Source organism: Pithys albifrons, chromosome 6 (genome assembly GCF_047495875.1).
Source record: "Pithys albifrons albifrons isolate INPA30051 chromosome 6, PitAlb_v1, whole genome shotgun sequence".
Classification (NCBI taxonomy): Eukaryota; Metazoa; Chordata; class Aves; order Passeriformes; family Thamnophilidae; genus Pithys; species Pithys albifrons.
Window position 1 is genome coordinate 47,194,148 of NC_092463.1, and position 22,049 is coordinate 47,216,196.

The following is a 22,049-nucleotide window of genomic DNA, read 5'->3' on the forward strand; positions in this document are numbered from 1 at the left end:
AGTACCTATTTTCTCTTCCCGTGTGGTTTCCAAATGCTTCATTATCCCACCCAGGCAAGTCAAGAAGCATTACTGCTTCTGTGTCTCAGAATGGACAGTAGATAAGAGCTTAAGCCTTAGGCTGTGAAGTAAGTTAGTGTCAAGGTGTAGATCAAAGCATCATTAACTCAGTATCTAAACAGGCAGGCGAGGTGGGAAGAATAGCTACTCTCTTCTCCTCTCAGTGCTGCTGCCTGTACTGCCAATGGAAACAGACTGCAGGGAGAATCAAACCTGCCTGCTGTAGGATGAAGGTGAGATGGATGAAGTTGTGGCAGTACAAATGATTGCAGAAAGTTTGGGACCCTCTATCTCAGAAAAGCAGGGGAAGGAAAGCATGGTAGAGGCCATTTTCCAATACAGCAGCCTTGTGGAGCCAGGCTGCCTCCCCCAAAATGACAAGCCATAGGATGGCGCACCAAGGTTAGAGATGGAGTGCTAGCAAGGGCCCTCAGCCTGTTGCTTTGCGATTTGGTGGGCACACTGGAGCACACTTGAAGTCTTACAGAGAGGTGCCAGGGGCTCCTGAGGTAGTAGGAGCCAACAGGGAAACGCCAGTGAAATTCTTCAAAGCAATGAACGTGTGTTTCTCTGAAAAGGTGACACATCCAACAGCCCAGGCGAATGTCTTTGCACCGATACACTCAGCATGGGCAACAAACAGGAGGAGCTGGAAGCCACTGTGCTGCTAGAAAGCTATGACCTACTTGCCATTACTGGAAGTTGGTGGGATGAATCCCATGACTGGAGCATGGCTATTGATGGCAACAGGCTTTGAGGAGTCAAGGCAACAGGATTGCCCTGTACTTCAAGAAATGGACAGAGTGTGAAGATCTGGCTCCGAGAAATAGCTGTGAGCAGGTTGAAAACCTGTGGGTAAGAACTAGAGACAGAAGCAACAAAGGGGACCTTGTGGTTGGTGTTTATGACTGATCAAGGGGAGCGTGTTAGTGGAGCCTTCTTGCTCCAGCCACAGGAGGCACCGTGCTCGCAGGTTCCTGTCCTGCTGGGGGGCTTCAAGCACCCCAGTGTCTGCTGGGAAACTGGCACAGCAAGCTGTAGGGTGTCTGTGATCTGTGACAAGTGTAGTACAATTGTAGAAAAATAACTCCTATTAAGATTGAAGGCACCTTTGTTTGGCTTCTTGTTTATCTAAAGAAGATGCTCTGCATTTACACTGTGAGGTTGAAGCCTTGCTCTAGGATGAATGGCAGTGATAGATGAACTCAGGGAAGCTGTTTGCCATCCCATACCATGGTGCTTGGTAACTGTGTCTTGGTTGTACTTGGGCACGGATAGAGGCTGAAGAAAACTGTGACTTCTTAGCACACTTTTGCTTTGCAGGGACCCTGCTCTGGCTTGTGCTCTATATTTTGGGCAGGGAATGGAAGTTCACAATGAGTTCTGGTACTGTCTACTCATCACTTTCCTTTTCCTGGGCAGTTCCCATGGGAGGGGCTAGGAGCAATGATCACTTCAAGGCACTTAACACCAGCTAGGGCTTCACACTGCACAGGAGGATCTTCCTGAGTTTTCTCATGGAGTTGCTTTCAGGGCCTTTTGCAACAGAATGAGCTGTCATTGTGTGCACACAGCCTTGACAGGATGCAGCAGTAAATATAAACCTGTTCTGACAGCTTTCCACCTGCAGAGGATTTTCATATTCCCTGCTACTGCAGTTTGACTCTTTGCTGTTATGCAGTGCATGCCTTGCAGTTTAATCAAATGCATACACAAGGTGTATTCTGAAACCACGTGATCTTTATTTAAAGGACTTGATGGCAAAGCATATAATCAAATATTGATTGCCTGAATTATCTTTGACATAGTTCCTGATTCTCTGCATCTTTTTTCTTCTCCAGCTTTCTGCTTTCCTGAATCCAGCAGCAGACCAGAGCCAGCAAGGAGAGAGTCAGTGGAAGAAAGCACTTGAAGAGGACTGAACATTTGCTCTGGTGCTGTAAGCTGGTTTGGTGGTAAAAGGTCAGTGTCAAGACTGTTGATCCATGTTGACTCTCAGTTTGGGGTGGATAATGGTACACTGTGTAAATTTGAGCTCTTCACCTGCAAGCTGTAGAATTCCTGCCCTGGGAAGGCTTTCCTTAAATGCCTGTTAGCTGATTACTGCGCTGGTGAGCGGATAAACAGCTGGCGGCCCTTTCTGAGGAGTTCAGAGGGTTACATAAAGCGGTGATGGTAATGTTTTAATCTTACAGAGAGGGAGCTTAAGAGAGGTCATGCTTTCAAAGGCTGGAATTTAGCCCTTACTGTAGAAGGAGGTCTTCAGTCAGTTTGCTGAAAATCAAGGTTATTGGCCCACACCGGGGCACATACCATGTGGGGAACATCTGCTTTGTTTGCTAATGGCTGCCCGAGTTGTTAGCCCAGCTCAGACAGACTGTAGTGGAACATTTCCCTCCAAGCCAGCAGTGTGCCCAGTGGGTGCGCTGGGGACTGTACTGGCAGGGGCTGCACTCTTTGGGGTGCTACTTTTGTAGCAGCATAGGTGCAGTGGGATTTCCTGCAGCAAGTCTTTCTTCTGTCACTGGCAAAGATGTTAGAAGTTGTCTAACTTCTGGCATAGGAGTTGTCTATGAAATAGATGTCACTGTTGTGTTGGATACCAATTTTCTTGCTATCACCCAAAAGTCAATACTTAAAAATAATGATGCTCTTAATGGCCTGGGAGCTATTTCATTTGCTTTGGCATTGTTCTTCCCCATCTGTCAGATGCTGCTTTAGGGCAGGTTGTGCAGAAAAAGCCTGCAGGCCTGGCTTTCTGTGCTGTTTAATTAAGTACTGTTACTGTGCAAGTTGAGGCAAATGGGCCAAGCGATGTCTGTGATGACTAAATGAATGTCTGGCCAGCAGAGTGCGTGTGTGTGTCTGTGCATGTCATGTGCTTTCTGCACCAGAATGTGGGTGTGTGCCTGTATGTGCCTTTGGGCCTGCAAATAAAAAGACAGTGGTGTCATGTGGGATATCCAGAGCAAGTCCTGCCATTGAAATTTTAGGTGGCCCAGCACAGCGAAACAGCTGTTTATGCAGTGCTTGTGTTACCAGGTGCTCAACACCCAGAACTGGAGGCAAACTGCTGAACTTCTGGTGAGTTGTTGTCATATTTATCGTAGGGTTCAATCTCATTAGGATGAGAGTCCAAGAAAATCAGATCAGGGAATGGTTTCACTTTTGAAGTGATCCTTGCCTTGCCTGGCAGTCATTCACTGTGTGTTCCAATTTGACAGGCACCTGGAGCCTGTCATGCCTCACAGATGGCATTCTTTTGTCAGCAGGGCTTCTTGGTGCAGATCTTTATAACATTGCTGGATTTAGAGAAATATGAGGGCCCTGCACTGCGGAGGAAGAGCAGAGGCAAGACTCAGACTGAGGGACTTGGCCAAGTCCATGCACATGTGTCAGAGTGGAAAGTTGGATTCAAGCTCTTCAACTCCCAGTTTCTTGAATTAATCTTCAAACTATTACCCCTGCCTTTCATCTGTAGGTTCTGTCACACTGAGTTTGTCCTTGTTATTTCCTCACAGCGTTGTGCATTTTGTATTCCTTAGAGGATTATTTCTCTATGTCAGTTATATTGCAGAGTGTATGGGCATAGCAGGAACCTATTGTTGATTCTGGTGAACTCACTTTCACAACCTGTATACCACAATTGCTTGCTTAAATTTAGCTTGCTGATGAAGCTACTGTCAGACTGGACCAAGTGAACTTCATTATCGAAGTACTTTTAGTCTTCTAACTACTTTTTCAGTTAGCAAAGTGCTTCCCATTATAAAGCTCATGTTTAATTAATATGTTTTTATGTGTTTGTAAATACACCCCTGTGGCAGAGCTTGCCATTTTCTGTTCCTTGGAGAGCTTATTCATAATTACTGATGTGATTCAGAGTAGATCTTTGCCTCAGTGTTTTAAAATAGAACATGTTAATTACTGTTTCTACTCTTTGTCTAGTTTCAAGAGTGATTCATGTAACTTCTGGTGGTCTGGGACAAAGGTGACCGAAAGCAAGAGACCCTGGTTATGTCAGTGAATTCTAGACAAGGCCCCCCTCATATTTGTCCTGTTGCTGTGGTGCAGATCAACACTTCTGTGCTTTTTGGGACCATGAGGTTCAGAGTCCATAGTCACCATAAGCCTGGAAGGCAGATTGTGGCTCCCCTCTCAATTGCCTGGGCTCTTTGGGAAAGGTATTTTCACTGTTGTTTCCTGCCCTCGCTTGTTTTCCCTGAAGACCAGGATATCTCCCTAAAGCCTGACCCTGCCTTTGTAGGTGATGGGAGGCAGCAGGGACTCTGTGTGAGGCAAGGAGCACAAACACATGACTTCCAAAAAGAGGGTCTAGAGAGATCTGTTTCCCTGAATAGCTGGCTGGGTGAGTCATTAAGCATGCAGAGGCAGCCAGTGCCATCAGCTCTGCTCTTGGCTAGGAAGGATAGATCATACAGGAGACAGCCCTGATTGGTTTCTGATTTATGGCCTGCCATCCCTGGTGAATCACCCTGCTTTATAAACCTGCAGCTGTTTCCTGCCAGCTTTCTGGAAACAGGCAGATCCTCTGCCAGCAGCAAAGCCAAGCTGCTCAAAAGGTCTGTATGCAGTACTGGGTGGAGCAGGACCTGCAGTCTTGGGGGCAAATTGAGTCTCTCATCTGAGTGCAAGTGCACTTTTGGCTGTGTCTGCCCAGCTCTCACCAAGAAAAGATGCGGTTGTGACTGGGATTTCTGCAATTTTGGGTCAGAAGAAAGGACAAGTTAGTATCCTTTGCTAGGGCCTAGCATCTGCTCTATGGCAATATCTGCAAATACCTGTAGTTGCTTTTTTTTGCAGGGGACATACTTCGAGGGGAAGGAGGGAAGGTTCCTATAGTTTCCGGGAGGGTAACTGGGTGAAGGAACCAGCCCAAGGACATGGAGCCTTGTTCCTGTCCCTTGGCTATCACTGGTAGGAACCAGGGTCAGTCCCTGCAAACCTGCAATGCGTGTTCCTCTGTATGTTAGAAGGGGTAGGCAAAAGACCTGTTACTGGAGGGCATCTCTCAGGTTGGGGCTGAGGTACCTGTTTTGGGTTGTGCAGGCATGTGTGGCTGTGGGAGCCTGCCTTGCTGCTGCCATTCTTATTCTGTGGCTAAATGAAGCCTCTGGGAGCTGTAAATCTGTCACCTTCCATGAATGTTGTGTTCATGGGGTGTCTTCCCATTGAGAATTTGCAAGTCTGTTCAGTGTGTGCAGTACCAGCAATATCCATTCCTTCCCACTGCCCCGGGCCCTTTTGTGCTGCAACATGGTAATTAATCTGAGCATTGCTGGATGTTCTGATCTCTTCTGAAGATAAATCTGAAGAGTTGTTCTTAATCTGTGCCACCAGCTCCCTTTGCTGGTGAAACAGCTTTCTGCTGCCAACTGCTGTTGCCAGATGTTATTATAGAGAAAAATGTTTTGTTGTGAAATGGTGATGGGGGACAGGCATGTGTGGGACTGCTGGAATGTTCTCACCCTTGCCTTCCCTGTTAGATTCATTTGTTAGTTTCTAAAGTACAGGCCTGGCTGGGATTTAGGAGTGGGCTGGCATGAAGCAAAAGGAAATGATCTCCTGCAAATAAAATACAGTAATGCTGCAGAATGAGCAGCTGCTGTTCCCAGCCTAGGTTCATCTGGCTCTAAAGCCCGAGCTTAGCAGTGTGGTGGCAGTGGTAATGCTGATAATCACCTGATATGTGGCCTGGCTGTGGTACCCACTGCTTGCTTTCTTTGCTGTCAGGTGTTTTGCCAAGGTAGATCAGTGTCTGTACTGCATGGCTGGGTTGCAGCAGCGGTGGGACCCTGGAGGGAGCTTACATGACTTGTGGGAAGAATTTTTGTAATCTAAGTAAGCATGAACTCATGCCTCTGGAAAAATAGAGACGCTGTTTGCCTGCCTGCTTCCAGGGAAATTGCTGTTTTAGGAAAACATTTTGCTCTGATACGGGTGTGCAATGTTTGCATCATTCCTTGCTGGCTCCTGGCAGAGGAAAGGGAGGATTTTTTAATTGAATACGAGTGGTGTGGATTTCGTTGCACATCTGCATCCTGCTTCAAACAGGTGATGCTGGCAGTAACACTCTGGGCAGTGCTTTTGTCCTGTTTACCTGGTCAGGCAGTGGTGACAATATTTTTTTTGAGAGGTTCATATCTTCTGAGGTTTAAACAACAAGCAGTGAAGTGACATGGAGCTGTGCTTCTGAGAAACCTGCTCAAGAGCAGCAGATCTGGAATGCTGGGACTGACTCACAATGAACTCCCGTTTGTTATGTATCAGCAGGGGCGTTTTACGCTGTCAGATCAGCTGAAGCCAGTGGTTAATGTTTCTTCCTTTTAGTAGTTGGGACAGCTGCCCTGGGAGACAGCTAGCCAGTGAGAAGGACCATGAGAATTAAGCAGTGAAGAAGAGAATTAATTACTCCAACATACTGCTGGTGTTCAAAAAGGATAGGGTATTTGAATTTATAACAAGTAGATTCCCAGTTACAGTTGTAAAGATTAAAAATAGCCCAAACTTACAGAAAGATCTATTTAAGGCAGTTGTAACTAATATCAGTAAGAAAATAATATTCTTTGGAGACAGATCATTCCATAGATAGCAAAGACAGACGTTTCTGTTGCCACCTTCAGAACAGCAATTACAGGCTGTAGTCAGGAGCCAGATTGGATTTTCTGGAGAACAGGTCTGGGATTTCATTTATTTCAGTTCAAATAGGAAGAAGTGAACATGGCCTCTACTGAAGTTTCCACAGGTCTGATTATTCCACTGCATGTATCAGTCTAAAGGAGCGTGCATGTCCAGAAGTGACAGCAGGACAGGGAGAGGAGGATGAAAGCAGTACAGGAATGCCACATTCTGGTACAGTCTGCCTCCCTTTCACACTGCAGTCATGTGTATGTGTGTAGGTCACCCAAATGGATACGAGAGCTCTTCAAACAAGCACTGTCCTGCATGTCCCCGAAGTCCATTGAATGGCTTGTTCGTTGGCTTTCTTTAGCAAAAGATTGGAAGTGTTAGTTCTTGCAGGAGGAGAGTAGTAACAATGGCCTTTGGGGAGAAGTGGTGTGATGAGTGAGTGACTTAAGATCTTCTGCGTTTTTTGTGGTTTTTAAATTATTTTTTGCCCCCCAGGAACTGAGCCAGAAAGATGCGTGAGTATACAGAAAAGAAGGAAACATGTGGAACCATCTGTCTGAAGTACTTGCTCTTCATCTTCAACTTCTTCTTCTGGGTAAGAAACTTCAGTCTGTTTCAGAGGCACTAAGATGACACTGATGTTTTGGTGTTAGGGGCACAGAGATCTTAGGCTTGATGATGTCTTTGTCAAGAAGTGCTGATGTCAGTAGGACACAGCTTTTGTCCTGTGGGGTGAAATTGCGTCCCTTGGGCTTGCCTGCCCAGGCTGAGGGAAACTGTGGTTTGACACTGTCTGTGGTTGTTTCTAGGTCATGTTATCGAATATAGAAAGTAACAGAGAGTCTGAGAATAAGTTTTGTTTTTTCACCTGGTTTCCTTTTTCCAGGATTCTGAGGGCTCCACTGTCTTGCTATTCCTCCTCTCAAAATGGCAGAGGGAGTTCTTGCAGTGAAGTGGGACAGCTAGGGCATGTATAACACATACTTTCTTTCAGCTGGTCCACACTAGAGCTTCCTAGAGTCATGCTGTCCACTGGAAAAGCTACTGATGCCAAAGAGTTGTGTTTTACTTTGGTGTCCAAGTCAGACCTTTACTGGAAGCTGCATAAAACCCTCTGGAAACACAAGTTTGCAAAGAGAGAGGGGGCTGCTATAACAGTGTGGTTGGCTTCTCTGTGTTCATTTGCTGCAAGGTTTAGAGTTTAACCAGCCAAGGTGGTCAAATGCATTTGACATTTTCTATTTGCCCAGAACTCAGTGTGGCTACATTTGGGAAGGCCACAGTCCAAGTATAAATTGCTGTGAACAGGTAGATGGTTCAGAAAGCCTCCAACTTGGGCTGCCTGGGGTGCTACACTGGACGTCTCGAAGCACAGCCCTTCTGAGTGCACTGCAGCCTGCTGCCATTCCCAGTGAGACCTATGGGAGTCCATCCTTTAAGGCAGACCATCCTTAGCTCAGCTTATGGAGCTGAGGCACATCCTGGTGTCCCTTCCGAGTTGTTCTGGGAGGTGAGGAAGTTGGTGCATCAGACGCCCTTCATTGGCTTGCTTCTCTCCCTACCCAGCTGGCTGGTGGGGCCGTGATGGCAGTGGGCACCTGGACCCTCGCGGAGAAGAGTGACTACATCAGCCTGCTTTCCTCCAGCACGTATTCAGCAACTGCTTATATTCTGGTGGTGGCTGGGGTGGTGGTCATGGTTACTGGCATCCTTGGTTGCTGTGCCACCTTCAAAGAGCGTCGGAATTTGCTGAGAGTGGTAAGTTTGGTTCGATTGTTTTGTTTGGGGGAACATCCTGGTTGTGTTGTGTGCCAACCTTTTTTGTGCTAGACCAAACACCACTGAGGCCTCCAGCTCCTCACAGCAATGCTGTCCTTGACCCAGGGACAGGCTTTACTGCAGAGCATTTCCTTTTATCCACACAAAGAATGTGCTGCATGGTACAGAATAGTCATAAAACCTGTGCGTTGTGTAAGAACGTCTCCTTGAAACAATTCAAAATCTTGCGAATTTTGTCTCTTCCTTCTTCCCTGCCCATCCTATATTCTCAAATAGGAGAATATAGGAAAATAAGAAGAGAGAGGAAAATATGAAAGATCTGTAAGAAAAATAGCTTTAAATGACAGATTAACTCACTTCCTCACTTGGTTGTCAAAAATCAGAACATTTCCAATATTTTCTTTAGTTGCGAAAAAAATTATTATAGTTTTACTTCCAAAAGAAAAAAAAAGCCATACTCTTTTGATAATCTGCTGCTTCTTTTACACCTTTCTGTGGGTTACTTCCCGAGCTCACTGCTCACCCAACTACACTGAAGTTTTTGACTGGCCTCTGAGGTTTCTATTTTGCTCCCTCCCTCTCAAATCTTCCCTTCAGTCTGGAGTGCAGCAGCAGTCTGTTTTATTGTCAGGGCTACAGTGGTGAGAGCAGTGACTGAAATAACAGTCAGTGGCTCTTGGCTTTCACAGGTACAGAAAAAGATACATCAGCAACTCTTCATCAGCTGCCTCTCTCCCATTCCTTGTTCACCTGACTGTCCCATTTCTCCTCTTATTTTTTTGGATAAAGGAGCAGAAATAGGAGTTGTGAGTAAGCCTGATGCTTGTACCACTGCTGTGAAGACCCGATAATCCCCGTGAGAGGCAGAGCAGGGCCAGGAGGGGAGAATAACATTGAGGGGGACACAGTGAATTAAATGCTGATGCTTGTTCATTAGTCTTACGGTCTGTAGCAGACCGTTTTGGCCTTGCTTCACTTACTCTTCATGCCAGAAAGATCTCCCTTTGTCTTTTTCCCTTAGCCAGAAGCTACGTATGAAAATATGAAAATCCAGTGAGGTTTTCTTTGTTATTCTGCCATAGAAAACTAATAATTGTCTCTTGGGAACAACAAATCACTCTGTCCCCTTACACCACGGGTCCTTTCAGAGTGGTGGGTTATGACAGGTCTATTGTCTCTTCTTGCTTGTGCTCTGCTTTGGTTGTCGTGAGTAATCTGAGATAGGGCTGTGCTTGCCTGGGCTGGGTGAGCCTGACTGGGGGCCTTTGCCAGCTCTGAGCTCAGACAGTAATCCTGACAGCTTCACAGTCACCCCAGGGTCTGTGCCAGCCAGTCCCAATTTCTCTGCACTAGAGACCCCTGTATATATGGGAGGGAGCTGTATAAGCAGCACTCTCTGCTCTCCCAAATGCCTTCCTGGTGCTTTTAAAAATCGATTTTTGACAGCTTTGGGTGCTGTTTGTAAAATGCATGTCTGGTTTTTAGTTTGTTTTTCTGTTGAAGGCTGGAGAAGATGAATTTTTTTGTTGCCTTCTATGTAACTGTGAGTTTTATGGGCCCACTTCAAGGCTTTTCATAGGATTTCCTTGATGATCACTCACAGCTGTATTACCTTTTTATACGTCGTTGCTTATTTGCCTTTGTTAACTCGGTGCTGTGCTGAGGCTTGGGCAGCAGATGTGGAGTTTCTCTGGCTCTGTGAGCAGGCACAGCAGTGGAACTACAGCCTGAGTGACTGTGATGCTGCAATCCAGCTCTGTACAAGTACACAGACCACTACTGTCATACATCAGTCAAAATGCAAGCAGGAGCCCTCCCACTGAAGTGAGGTTGCTGGTTTAGGAGTATAGTTGCTAAATATCTCTTCTTCAGGTAGTAAAAGGTGCCTCCAAATAATTATTCGGATTGTTGGTGGGTTGAACCATTTTTTGGGTTATTCAAAGAAGACACACTAATGCTTGGTGCTTCACTTAGACACTTGAAGCTGGATGGAAGCAATTTGGACCCTATAGATCTTGAGGAGACACCAATAGCCCTGACTCTGTCATGGAGCCAGAGTAAGAGTAGATTTTCCCCAGAGCCCACCCAGGTCCAGGCATGTGTCTGCTACAAGCCTTTGAGTGATCACACATTTCTGACTAGGGAAGCAAGTAGGGCATGTCCCTACAGTTCCATGCCAGAGCTGGCCTACTCCTCCCAAAGAAGATCTCTAAGAAAGCCCTGCAGCTATGCATGAATAGCAGTGAGAGCAGCCTGTGCTCTATGTGGGTCTGTAGTGAAAGCTGCTGCTCCCCTATATCAGCATGATTCTTGGAAGTGGCCTTCAGGGAACAACTGAGGTTGAGATAAGGATAATGGTGGAGTTTATCAGGAGAGGAGTTGAATTCATGGGTGGTAGATGCACTGATCTCCCTCGCAAGGTTTTACAAGGGCCTTGTGACTCAAATTTTTTAAGGTCTCCTCGACACATTTGTTTCAATCCACCCTAAGCCTGCACAACAAGCAGAGCTTGTAGTGACACAGCTTCAGTTTACCTGAATGCCTCTGACATTACACAGAGCAAGGAGAAATAAATAAGCTTTCCTGTTCATTGGTTGTTCTCAACATCCTGTCATCCTCCTGCCCTCTCCTCAGCAGAGAGATGATGTCAGAGCAGTTAAGGCATAAGTAGGTCCCAACAAAAGACAGCCAGCATTGTTTCAAGACAAGCCAACCCTTTTCCTTTCAACCTCCTGTGAGTGTTTGGACCAGCTTTTAGCTATCCTGCAGCTCAACTGGGTGACTCATTCCCCTGGTATGAATGGGTACCTTGTATAGGCTGCAGAGTTGGTCAGCAATCTGCGATGGAGGAGAGCGTGAGGCTGGGGAGTGAAAGACTGAGATTGTGTGCTCAGATTAAAGCAGGGTCTGCAGATAAAACCCAGCTGTCTGTCCTTTGCAGCTGCTGAATCCCAGTAGAGTGGAAGAGGAAGCCTGAGTGTTTGTGTCAGTTCACTCCTGCAAAAGTGGCTTGGAAATACCTAGAGAAAGGAGTGCACAGTTGGAGTGTAAACCTCATACAACCAAAGGCACCTCTGCTATGTAGGTCACCTTGCCATATCGAGGTCTTCACTGTCCTTTGTGAAGAGAAAGATGGTTTGATGTCTAGTTACATTTGAAGAGAGCCATTTGCTTCGTGTCTAAGGAACACACCTTTCTTAAGTTCGGAGTAAAACAGAAAATAGGAGATAATTTGCTTGTTCTGTCCTGGGGAGACCAGCTCTTACAGGGATTTAGCATGAGGTTCTTGTTACAGCTGGATCTGGTGTCTGTTCAGCTTTATCTACAGAAAGATGACTTTAATAGCAGTCACAGAACAGCCTCAATCTGTAAAGAGACTGTATATTGCTGACCAGAGGCAAGGCAAGGGCTATTTGTTAAGACAGGGGTTTTCCCTGGGAGTCTGTCTTTGACCCTAAGGGGGTAGTGGACACATCACCCTGTGTCTTCAGACCTGCTTAGTCCTTTTAATCTGATACAAATATTCCTCATGGGTTTGGCTTCCCTGCCAAACAGTTTTCTGTACTGTCCATATGATTCTCCTTCTGGAAAGCAGGGCACGTCCCTTTCCATGTCACTGCCATTAAGCCCTTTTAAGAAATAGTCATGTTCTCCTATTGGTCTTCTAAGAGTTGTTCTCACTCTGTTGAGATCCTGAGCTTTTCCCTCTAGAAAGATATAGTCACAGCCCTGAGTGTGAAGCAGTGGTAAAGTCCATCTGCTTCAATAGTGCCCCTCAGCCTAGGGCTGAGCCCCACAGGAATCACTGGGAACATGAATCTGTGGTTTCTGCTTAGCTGGTCTGTTGTATCCTTGGTGAAATGAGCCTTTTGTGGCTCTATTGAATCATCATTGTAACATACCTTGCACCTTAGTAACTCGGGGAAATGCCCTAAACAGTATCAAAACAAGCAAATGTTTCTTTTTTTTTTATTGTAATGATGTCAGAATCAGATGTTTTCTATGATACTGAGTTATCCACAGGTTATCCAGCAACCACTTTCTTTTGTATAGTGATCTTATCTCAGTTGTTTGCACTCTCCCATTCTCTATCCCTCTGGCTCTGTGAGTTAAACTCACACTTGCTGCTGCATGTCTTCAATTATCCTGTGGTTTGGTGGTTTTTTAACCTGTGGGATTGTTCCTTTCCTACCATATCGAATCCCAGCCCCTGCCTTGGAACATTGCTGAGGAAAGGATCGATGAAGACAGTCAGGCATTTTACCAGCTAGTGAAAAGCTGGCTCAAAGCATCTCCTTATGTTCTGTTCTAATGCTCTGCTTTTCCCATTACTTTACAGTACTTCATATTGTTGCTGTGTATCTTTCTTCTGGAGATCATTGCTGGAATCCTGGCCTATATCTACTACCAGCAGGTGAGTGGACACTAATCCTTAGAGACTCAAATGAGGGAGTGAAAACAGCTCATTGTCATCCCATTTCTCCAGCCAAAATGGACCTTGGAGGCTTGGAACCTATGTCTGGTTGTGGTTCACCTTTTCACATGTCTGTGCTCACTCCCCTTCCCATACAGAAGACTTCGGATTATTTACTGGTTTTGACAAAGTGGTGATTGCTCTAGGGAGGCCTACTCTCCTCAGCCTTGCTGCTCAGCTCCTTCCTGTGGTGCACTTTTGTGTGCTGGTTTCTTCTGTAGAAGACAATTTTTGAGGCTCTGTGGGATCTGGGAACTCTCCTGACAAGTCAAGGCATAGTGCAAGCAGCTGAAATCATGTTAGTGCCCCTTAGTATGTTCAGGACTTAGGAACAGTTCCTGCTGCATCCAAGCAAGCTAGCTGCCATGCTTTGAACTGGCAAAAAGAATTGTTCACGTCAAGAAGTTTTCGGGAGCTTTACTTAACCAGCCCAGCTGAGGGGCGTGAGAAAGAGCTCAGGCTCCCCACAGCTGCAGGTCTAGCCAGGCACTTTTTGTAGTTGCTGATAACAGAGGCTGAAGTAATCACTTTGTTTTCAAAGGGAGTTTAACCACCAAGGCACAAACAACCTGTGAAGTTGCTCTCATGTCTGGAAATCGATTGGAAATGGCAAATTAGGATTATTACCAAGTGGCTCTCTGTAAAGCAGCTGAACCTCCATGTTGTTGACTTCACTGCCAGGATTCCTTGCCATTCCTTTTTCTCTTGGGCCTTCTGTGCTTTGCCTTGCTAAGATGGGCACTTGGGCACTGGTGGTTTGTGAGGAGCCAAAGAACTGTTCTGGCTCCTGCCAGGAGGGATCTGGGATATGAGCTTGCATATTTAACAGGAAAAGATCAATCCTGGCAGGCATGGCAAGAACCAGGGTCTGTCCATCCATCTGTGAAAGGCATGATGTTCATATGTGACAGTGGATGAAGAGGAGCTGATCCCTCAGTTGAAATAAGGGACAGCATAGCTGGAACTGTACCCTTGAGTGCTTTATGTCGCTTGAGCATGTCTTTGATCAATAACTGCTCGTCCCCTTGCCCTCTGGCTGATAAATCCCCTTCTCTCCTGGTTGCAGGCTTGTTGCTCCATTTGCTGCTGTTTTTATTTCAGTCCTTGCTTTGGTGTCTAAAGCTTGTGTGTGTCTGTCTAAACTGGTTCTTTTGTTATCTCTGTTGCATGCTGCAGTTCTTCCCTGTGAGCCTGCAGGTAACTGCTTTTCTCCCAAGTAATAATTCTGCTAATGGACTCTTCCCTTTATTTGCCTCCACTTTCCAGTTACTGAATCTTTTCCTTTCTTCTATTATGCTGTTATGCGTTTCCATAGAGCTTCCTAGCCCAGACTCTCAAAGCATTTTGTAAATATTAATGAATGAGGCCTCATATCGTCTCTGTGAGATAGGTGTTGTCCCCATCTGACACATGGGGTTGGAAAAAACAGTATTTCAAAGGGAGAATAAACTCCAGACTGTATTTTGCACAGTTCAGCATAAACAGATGTTTGATCTTTCATTTACTGCTTATTGTGTAGAACAAAAGGTGCATAGAGAGGCTGCTCACCTGTTTCATTCATTGACCCCATCTAAAATGCGTGTTGACATTGTTTATTGGTATAGGAAACTTGGAATTTCAAAGGTGTTGAACTAAAGCAGTGTTGCTGCATGAACCAGGATGACAAAAAAAAGATGCAGCCAGGATGATAAAGATGCAGCTCTTTGGCACTTTTTGGCTGACATCTGGATGGGTGAGAAGAATTCAGCTAGATTAAAAGAGTCTCCACAGGAATAAATGTTTGAATCCAGTCACCTGACTATGCAAGTGGTTTATGATGATGCTTTCAGAAATTCTGCTCTTGCAAAATCAGACTCATCTCTCTTACCAAGAAAGGCCTTGCAGTGCTTACGCAATCACACACTTAATTACCTCCTGTGGCATCCTTTTTAGGTATCCAAACTATATGGCTTCAGTCCAGCATGCCAAAAACTGTGATTTCTTCCTGCTCCTGGACAGATTGCCTTGGATTTTAGTGTTTTGTCTGTCACAGGCTTTAGAGGGAGAAGACTGCACGTGGTCTCACAGGCATATTCATGTTTAAGCAGGCATATTCTCTTTTGTCTTGGCAATCTTGCTTATGCAAGGTGAGAAGCCTTATGGGGATGTGCATCATGGGTTGAAATTTGATCTCACAGCACCTTCTTCCAGTTATTAAAACGGAGGCATGATCTGTAATCATTTGGAAATAAGCCTGTCCAGTCCAGCCTTGGAGGATTGTCTTGAAGCTATAGCTTCTACTGGGCTCTCTGCTCTCCTCTTGGAGCCAAGGCAATGAAACATGCCTTGTGACATCTGGGTCACTCCAAGAAATGAGTTTGTCTAGTGATTTTATCCCACTTGTCTCTTCCATTCAGCTGAGCATGGAGCTGAAGCAAAATTTGAAGAACACCATGACCCAGAAGTACCGGAAGGAGGGAGAAGAGAGTGTTACCAGTGCAGTAGACAAACTGCAACAGGAGGTGAGTATCTCTGCAGGCAAAGGGAATTAATGTCATGCAAGGCTTAAAATCAAGCACACAGAAGGCATCTCTTGACATCCAACCTCCAGGTATTTCTTCTGTATGCTGAGTACATATCTGCTTGTCCTGATTCAAGACAAAGTTGGGTGAGGTGCAGGGCCTGAGCCATGCAACTGGCAGAATTCCATTGTGTGATCACTGAATTGCAGTAGCACGGGGGAAACAAGATCTGAACTGCTCCTAGTGAATTAGAGCTGCCAAGTCACTCTGACAGCTGTTTCTACTTCCCAGTTCAAAGCTTTGGAGAAATTGCTGACATTTTTCATTAAACTTCTCAGCACCCTAGAGAGCAAAATGTAATGAAATAAGAGCTCTCCCACTGCTGTTGCTCGCTGTGCCTGGCTGCTGGTTCAGGTTAGGGCTGCCACAGTTCTGACAGGTTTTCCCACAGAAAAGAACCTCGTGCACAGGCATTTTCAAAGCACAGGGCCTGCTATACTCATATGGCTATAGCAGGTGTATTTGTGATAGTAAATGATAATTAAACTTAACCCTGTTACCATCATTAACACTCTCCAGTAATTAAGAACTGAGGCAGGTGCACTCCGGTTACAGTTCATCCCAGCAGTAACCAAAAGTCACAGCTGCTGATGGATAGATGAACCTGATATTTAATGGCCGTTTGGGCGACTCTTAACACAAAAATAACTAATAATTATAGTAGCCTAAAAAAATCAAACCCATCAGGGGGCTGGAGTCTCTGCAAAGGAGGGTGATGCCCAGGGCTTGATGTGAGAGGCTGGAGGGAAAAAGAGGTTGCAGTGCTTGAAGGCTCAGCCTTTATTCTGTGTGTGTACAGTTCAAGTGCTGTGGGAGCAATAACTACACGGACTGGGCTGACAGCCTGTGGATCAAATCTCCGGAGGCCAATGGGCGGAAAGTCCCAGACAGCTGCTGTAAGACGATCACTGACCTGTGTGGCCGAAGAGACCATCCTTCCAACATCTACAAGGAGGTAAAGAGCAAAAGAGCTTCAGAGCCACCTGTTGCAAAGTATGTAGAGGAGGTGGGCAGGGAGTAAAGGTGTTGGGTTATTGCTGCAAACTGTCAGTAGGCTTCAAAGTCAGTAGCATTTCTTAGAAAGCAGAAGTAATTTCTTTTGCTGAGCATTCAGCCATCTTGGCTATTATTTTATATGTAGGTTAAGAGAAAAATAATGAATTGTATTTGTTGCCACTGAGTATGTTAATAAGGGAAGAAGTGGTAGAGGTTGTTGGTTCTGCCAAGAGGCTTGGGATGTGAATCCTACATTTGACACAGTTTCCTGTGGTTGGAGTTACCCAGTGAGGTGCAAATGGAGATACTTTTGGTCCTTTATTGAGATGGGATTTGATCTACAGCACACAGGGAAGGAAAGAGGGCCCTGTAGCAGACAAATCAGGGCATTTTCAGTCAGCTGCAGTTTGTCCCAAAAAGAAGCTGGAGTCAAGATGTTGGGGCTTGTCTTGAAACAAATTGAATCCCAGACTACCTGAGTAAGTAAACGAGTAGCTCTCAGACCATTTATTCATCCAGTTTGCATAAGGGTGGTGAAAATTCCTGGATTTATTTTGGCACCTTCCAGTCCTGTCACCTGGCTTTAACTTGCTCAGTGTCAGCTATGGGTCAGCATAGACCTTGACAACTGACCTTTTTCCTTGTTCCTGTCCCCCGACAGTTAAGGAGTGCTGTCAGTGAAGAGGTGGCTCCTTCAGAGCAGGTATTTCTTTCTCACAGTCTTTGAGCAGGACTTGGAAGTGGAGTGTGAATAACATCTGCATTAAGCCAAGAAACTAACAGCTCAAAGGAAACCAACTATCTATTTTTGTGGAATGAATAGGGAGATGAAGTCCAGTCTTTGTGACCTACCAAAGCCCCTTGTATGTCCAGCCGCTTGGCTGTGGGTTTTGCACGGCAGGAAGAAGGCTTTCCCATAAGGTTTACGCCTTTCAGGGAAGACCTAGTGAGGAAGCACAAGAAGTGTCCACAAGTTGATGAGGTGTTTATGAGAGTAGAAACCCACAACCATTTGAGGGGCAGGGCTGGCAATTCCCCTCCTCTCTCTGTGCTAGGTGAAGCTGGAGGGAACTGCCCAGCTGCATTGAGAGGCACTGTAGCCTGCCGGATGTTTTGGGATAGCTGTAAGGAGGACAAGTTGAAAGGGCAGGTTTGGATCCACAGTCAAATGCTGCATATGAGGTCTTAGAGTTCACAAAGTACTTAAGTGGCTTTGCGGAAGGAAAACCTAGAAAAGGGAACAGGAGTAACTGCTTCATATCAGGGCAGCTGGGTCTGACTACAAAATCTAATGCTGGCATGGGGAAAATAAGGCCTTTGCCAGCTGGAGGGCTGTGTGCTCATGCGTTCCTTCTGCGTGCATGTGTGTAGTTGTCTTCACTGTAAACTCTTGAGGTAGGAGGGCCCCCAGCATCCTTGGGGCACTGCAATAAATCACCCTGACATTGCCAGGGAAAACCTGCCTCAAGAGCTAAACAGTTTAATTATTTAAAGGAACAAAAAAACAAACAAAGCAACAGAGAATGCCAGCCAAGGATGCAGTTGCAAGACAGAGGCAGCCAGAGCCTGGCTTTCCAGGTTTGCACTGAAACTCCCTGCTTTCATAAAGAGCAGTGGGAAGAATTTACTCTTAAAAGGTTCTTGTCATGTTATAGTTCTTGTACTGCATCCATTCAGCAGCATTTCCTTGGCCTTTTGACTTGACAGGAGTAAATAATCCTCTTCAGACATGTGCTAGACACTGAGCAAGGGAATATTTCTCCACAGATCTGAGAGGAAAATGGCACACACACTGTGTGATGTGGCAGGTTCTTCTGCATTTCTTCTGCCCAGCCAGCAGCCACCTCAGTTTTGTTCAGTGGCTCTTGAGGCAGTTGGTCCAGAGCAGTACAAAACATGATGCAGTTCACACTATCTGCATCGCTTTTCCAGTGACACTGGGGGAGGAGGTTGCTCACAGACACCACTTTTTATAACGCTGCTTTCAAGGGTCGTAGCCATTGGATTAAAGTAAATGAGGTGAAAATGAAGCTGACTTTCCATGTCCCTCCTTTCACCATGCAGAGTGGTTGCATCACCAAGCTGGAAAACTTCATTCAAGAGCATCTGAAAATTATTGGGGCAGTGGGGATCAGCATTGCCTGTGTGCAGGTAAAGGGGCTGAGTGGAGTTTTGGGGGTGCTGGGCAGAAGGGATGGAAAATAACCAGATGTTGTGTCCCGATGCTTCAGGGTCCCGAGGATTGACCAGTTCCAAAGCAAAAGCCTTTTCTGCCGGTGTGATAAATTCCCAGCAGGAGACGGTGTGTGTCCCGCAGGGACAGGGCCGGGCCGGCGTCTCGGCAGCCCGAGGGGGCCCTCGTGTGGCCATGTGCCGTCACTGCCCGCCCAGCGGGGGAACCGCTCCACCGGAGGGACCCTCCTATCCCGCATCCTCAGGATTGTCTTAAATCATCCAGAATTTCTCCCTCAGCTGTGTCATATTGAATAACAGCCATTATTTTGGAGAGAGTGAATAAAAGGGTAGGATTTGGATGCCCCCCAGTCCCATTTTAGAGGGGAGAGCACAGGATTTTTTTTTTCTGGTGCACAGATGTCTGGGACATTCTCATCTTCTTTGTTCTGGCAAACAGCTGAATTACACTCCAGGAAGCTACTGGTGGTTAATTACAAGGATTAGCACAGATTATGTTCTCTCCTGCTGCTTATTGCAAGCTGGAGTGTGGTATCCCCAGGCCAGGAGCTGGCTGCCACTTCAGGCTGGGTCCAGACTGTTAGTTTGCAAGTTGCTGCCTCCACTGCATCCATTCTGGTTTTTCATGTATTTCTCTCTTCTCTTTACACTCTGTAGATCTTTGGAATGATTTTCACCTGCTGCTTGTACAAGAGTTTAAAGTCAGAACCATATTAATAACTGTGGGAACTCTGTTGCTCCCTTTCTGCCACTTCCCTTAGCACCTGCCAGCCTGACCATTCTCCACCACCACCAAAGTGTCTGTAACCTGAGGACTTGGCTCTACAATTAAATGCCTTTAGAACCATGCACCGCCTTACCAGCCGCTCTGAGGGAAAGTCACCCTCCTTCTTGTGTACAAGGCAGCCTGGAGCTCAGCGGGTCCTCTTCCGTGTCAAGAAACAAAAGAGCTATGGATCTTCTGCTAGAAGCTTTAGTGAAACAGTGTCTTTGTAGAACTATGAAACAAGTTTTACCCAAGGCCACTTCTCTTGAAGATTTCCTGAGCCCATATGAAGATACCAGGATGCTGTACAAGAGTCATGGTTTGCTTTCTGAGAAGTGGCTCAGCAGCATGGGACATTGACTGTGAGGAGAGATGATGTTTTTGCGCTGAGCTGGAGGCAGAGCTGAGTTTCTTATACATGGAAGGTTTCTCTCCCTCCTCCCAAGAGTGCACCAATGTCCTAACAGTTGTTTTCCACCTGAGAGGATACCTGCGTGGCTCCCTGGGGCAGGGGCTACTTGCCCTGCTGACTGGGAGCACAACTTGGTGGAGCTGAAATCCAGTTATTACTCTCATGTTTCCAAGATGTGGGTGCCTTAGGATTTCTCAGCAATTCCTCCTCTTCCTTGAAGCTTCCCCCAACACTGTGCCATTAGGAGCCACAAGAGGCCTTTTGATTTCTACCGATTCTGATGCCAAGATGATGGACTACTTTCTAATTCTTTTGGGTCTAGCCTGTTTTATTGAGTGGCTTCTAGCAAGAGTGAGAACACTTGATTTCTTCCTACTTATCCCCTGCTGAGGTTTGATGAAAAACTCAGTTGTTCATGGGGCTGGCATATCTTGCTACCCTTTGGCCTGTTTTGTTAGAGGAAATACCTTCTTCATCTGTTACCACACATGCAGAGAGATGCCCTTGGCTTGATTTTACTAATTAAAACCTCCAGGCTTGTCTCCCTTGGGCAGGAAATGAATGTATGCAAATGCTTTATTAGCCTCCAAAGAGCTTGTTAATCAGCTGAGGCTTTTCTGGCTTTATGTGGAAGCCCCCTTTACTGGTGACTGCTGAGAAGGTCAGGAGAGTCAGTTTGAACCAGTTGGCCCAGTGCACTTGGTAAATGGATAGTGTTGGGTTAACTGCTTGCTGCAGAGGAATAGGTTTTAATTAAATATTTCACTGCACTGGGATCCTGGATACATACAGGATGCAGATATCACTGCTGCCATGGACTTGGTGCCAGCAGGGTCTTAGCTTGAATTCATGGGATCTTGTGTGCCTCCTGTCTTGTTCCCTCCTTTCTGGTATGCCTGTTACAAACTAGCAAGGGCTGTGGCATTTTGGTGTTTCTGAGCAGTGAAGACAAGCTCAGACTTCTATAAATAAATTTATTCCCTCTCCCAGGGCTATTAGCGATGCTGGCTGAGCCTGGTCCCTGGCAGCAGACAGCCAACATAACCAAAATCATCCAGACCACTAAAGGGTCTTGCAGCATTGTGGGGGTTTTGGTTCACGGAGCAGAAATCTTGGACTGGCGCTAAAGAGTGACATGTTAAAATTCAGAACAGGTCAATCTGAAACTTCCTTGTCATCAGCCCCAGGAAATAATCCTTGACTAATGTGGAAAGAGAGGTGGAGGAACAGACGTGAATCCTTGGTTCCACAGCAGTACAAAAGAGAGGAAAGAAATCTAAATTATTGTGTAATGATCTAAAGGCGAAATCTCTAAATTATTTCATGTTTAAGTCCCTTAACAAGTATTGACTACTAACTAAGAGGAAAATATTGAGCATGTTGCTTGAAGCAATATTTCTAGTTTCTTAAGCATATCTTCATAGCTGCCTTTGCCCATTCCCATCAAACACATTGTACAGGGTTGGGAGAGGCCAGGAAGAATGAGATATGAACAGTAAGTTGGCTTTTGCCCACTAAGTTTTTATATTTTTTTCTCTGTGTAACAATACTGATTGCTTGTGAATTTTTTTAACCCAGTTTATGTTGCTGGCCAATAGAAAAATAAAGCTTAAGGTTCTGTACCAACTGTGCGGCAAAATTGAAGGAATACAGTGAGCCTGGTGGGTTCTATGGATTGCTCAGATCCTGCTGATGAGGAGCCAGCTCCTAGAGAAGAAGCAGGTCTGAGGGACCAGCCTGGGAAGGAAGCTAGGGGAGAATCTGCTTCACGTCCCAGACCTTGGCAGCCTGTTCCTGGTGTGCTGCAGCCTGCTCTGCGTGGCACTGGAGACCTGAAGCTGCAGAACCTCAGGGCACCAGATATTGCACATTAGCCATGGCCTGTACATGCAGGTGTGTGCACCCAGCACTGCTCCAGGGGCTGTGCTCTCACCCTTGTCACACAGGATACACTTCCTTGTCACAGGCGCAGCTCTGAGGCAGGTGGGACAGCGCCTTTGCCATCAGGTAACTTCCATTCACTGTGCTGGCCCAGCTGCTGCCGGTGGTTATCAGTCAGGTCTGCTTCAGGAGAGCAGCTGAGGGTCTGAGTTGGCTCAGGGCTCTACTGTGTCCACTTATCAAAGACAGTGGAAACTTTCCCCTTTTCCACCTTGGCTT

The 22,049-nt window shown here is 46.0% G+C and overlaps 1 protein-coding gene across 4 annotated transcripts in view; it reads left to right on the forward strand.

Moving 5' to 3' along the window:
• CD151 (CD151 molecule (Raph blood group)) overlaps window positions 1-21,515 on the forward strand; it is a 34,608-nt gene extending 13,093 nt beyond the window's left edge. For 3 of the 4 annotated variants that reach the window (XM_071558751.1, XM_071558749.1, XM_071558750.1), the window contains 8 exons: window positions 1,902-2,022; window positions 7,204-7,303; window positions 8,275-8,466; window positions 12,827-12,901; window positions 15,358-15,462; window positions 16,322-16,477; window positions 18,583-18,669; window positions 19,369-21,515. In XM_071558751.1, coding sequence (XP_071414852.1) covers window positions 7,220-7,303; window positions 8,275-8,466; window positions 12,827-12,901; window positions 15,358-15,462; window positions 16,322-16,477; window positions 18,583-18,669; window positions 19,369-19,428 — 759 coding nt within the window. In that variant the 5' untranslated portion in view covers window positions 1,902-2,022; window positions 7,204-7,219 and the 3' untranslated portion in view covers window positions 19,429-21,515. Of the gene's footprint in view, window positions 1-1,901; window positions 2,023-3,061; window positions 3,145-7,203; window positions 7,304-8,274; window positions 8,467-12,826; window positions 12,902-15,357; window positions 15,463-16,321; window positions 16,478-18,582; window positions 18,670-19,368 lie in introns of those variants that run through there. The other variant, XM_071558752.1, reaches the window with a different exon arrangement.
• The last annotated feature ends 534 nt before the right edge of the window (window positions 21,516-22,049 follow it).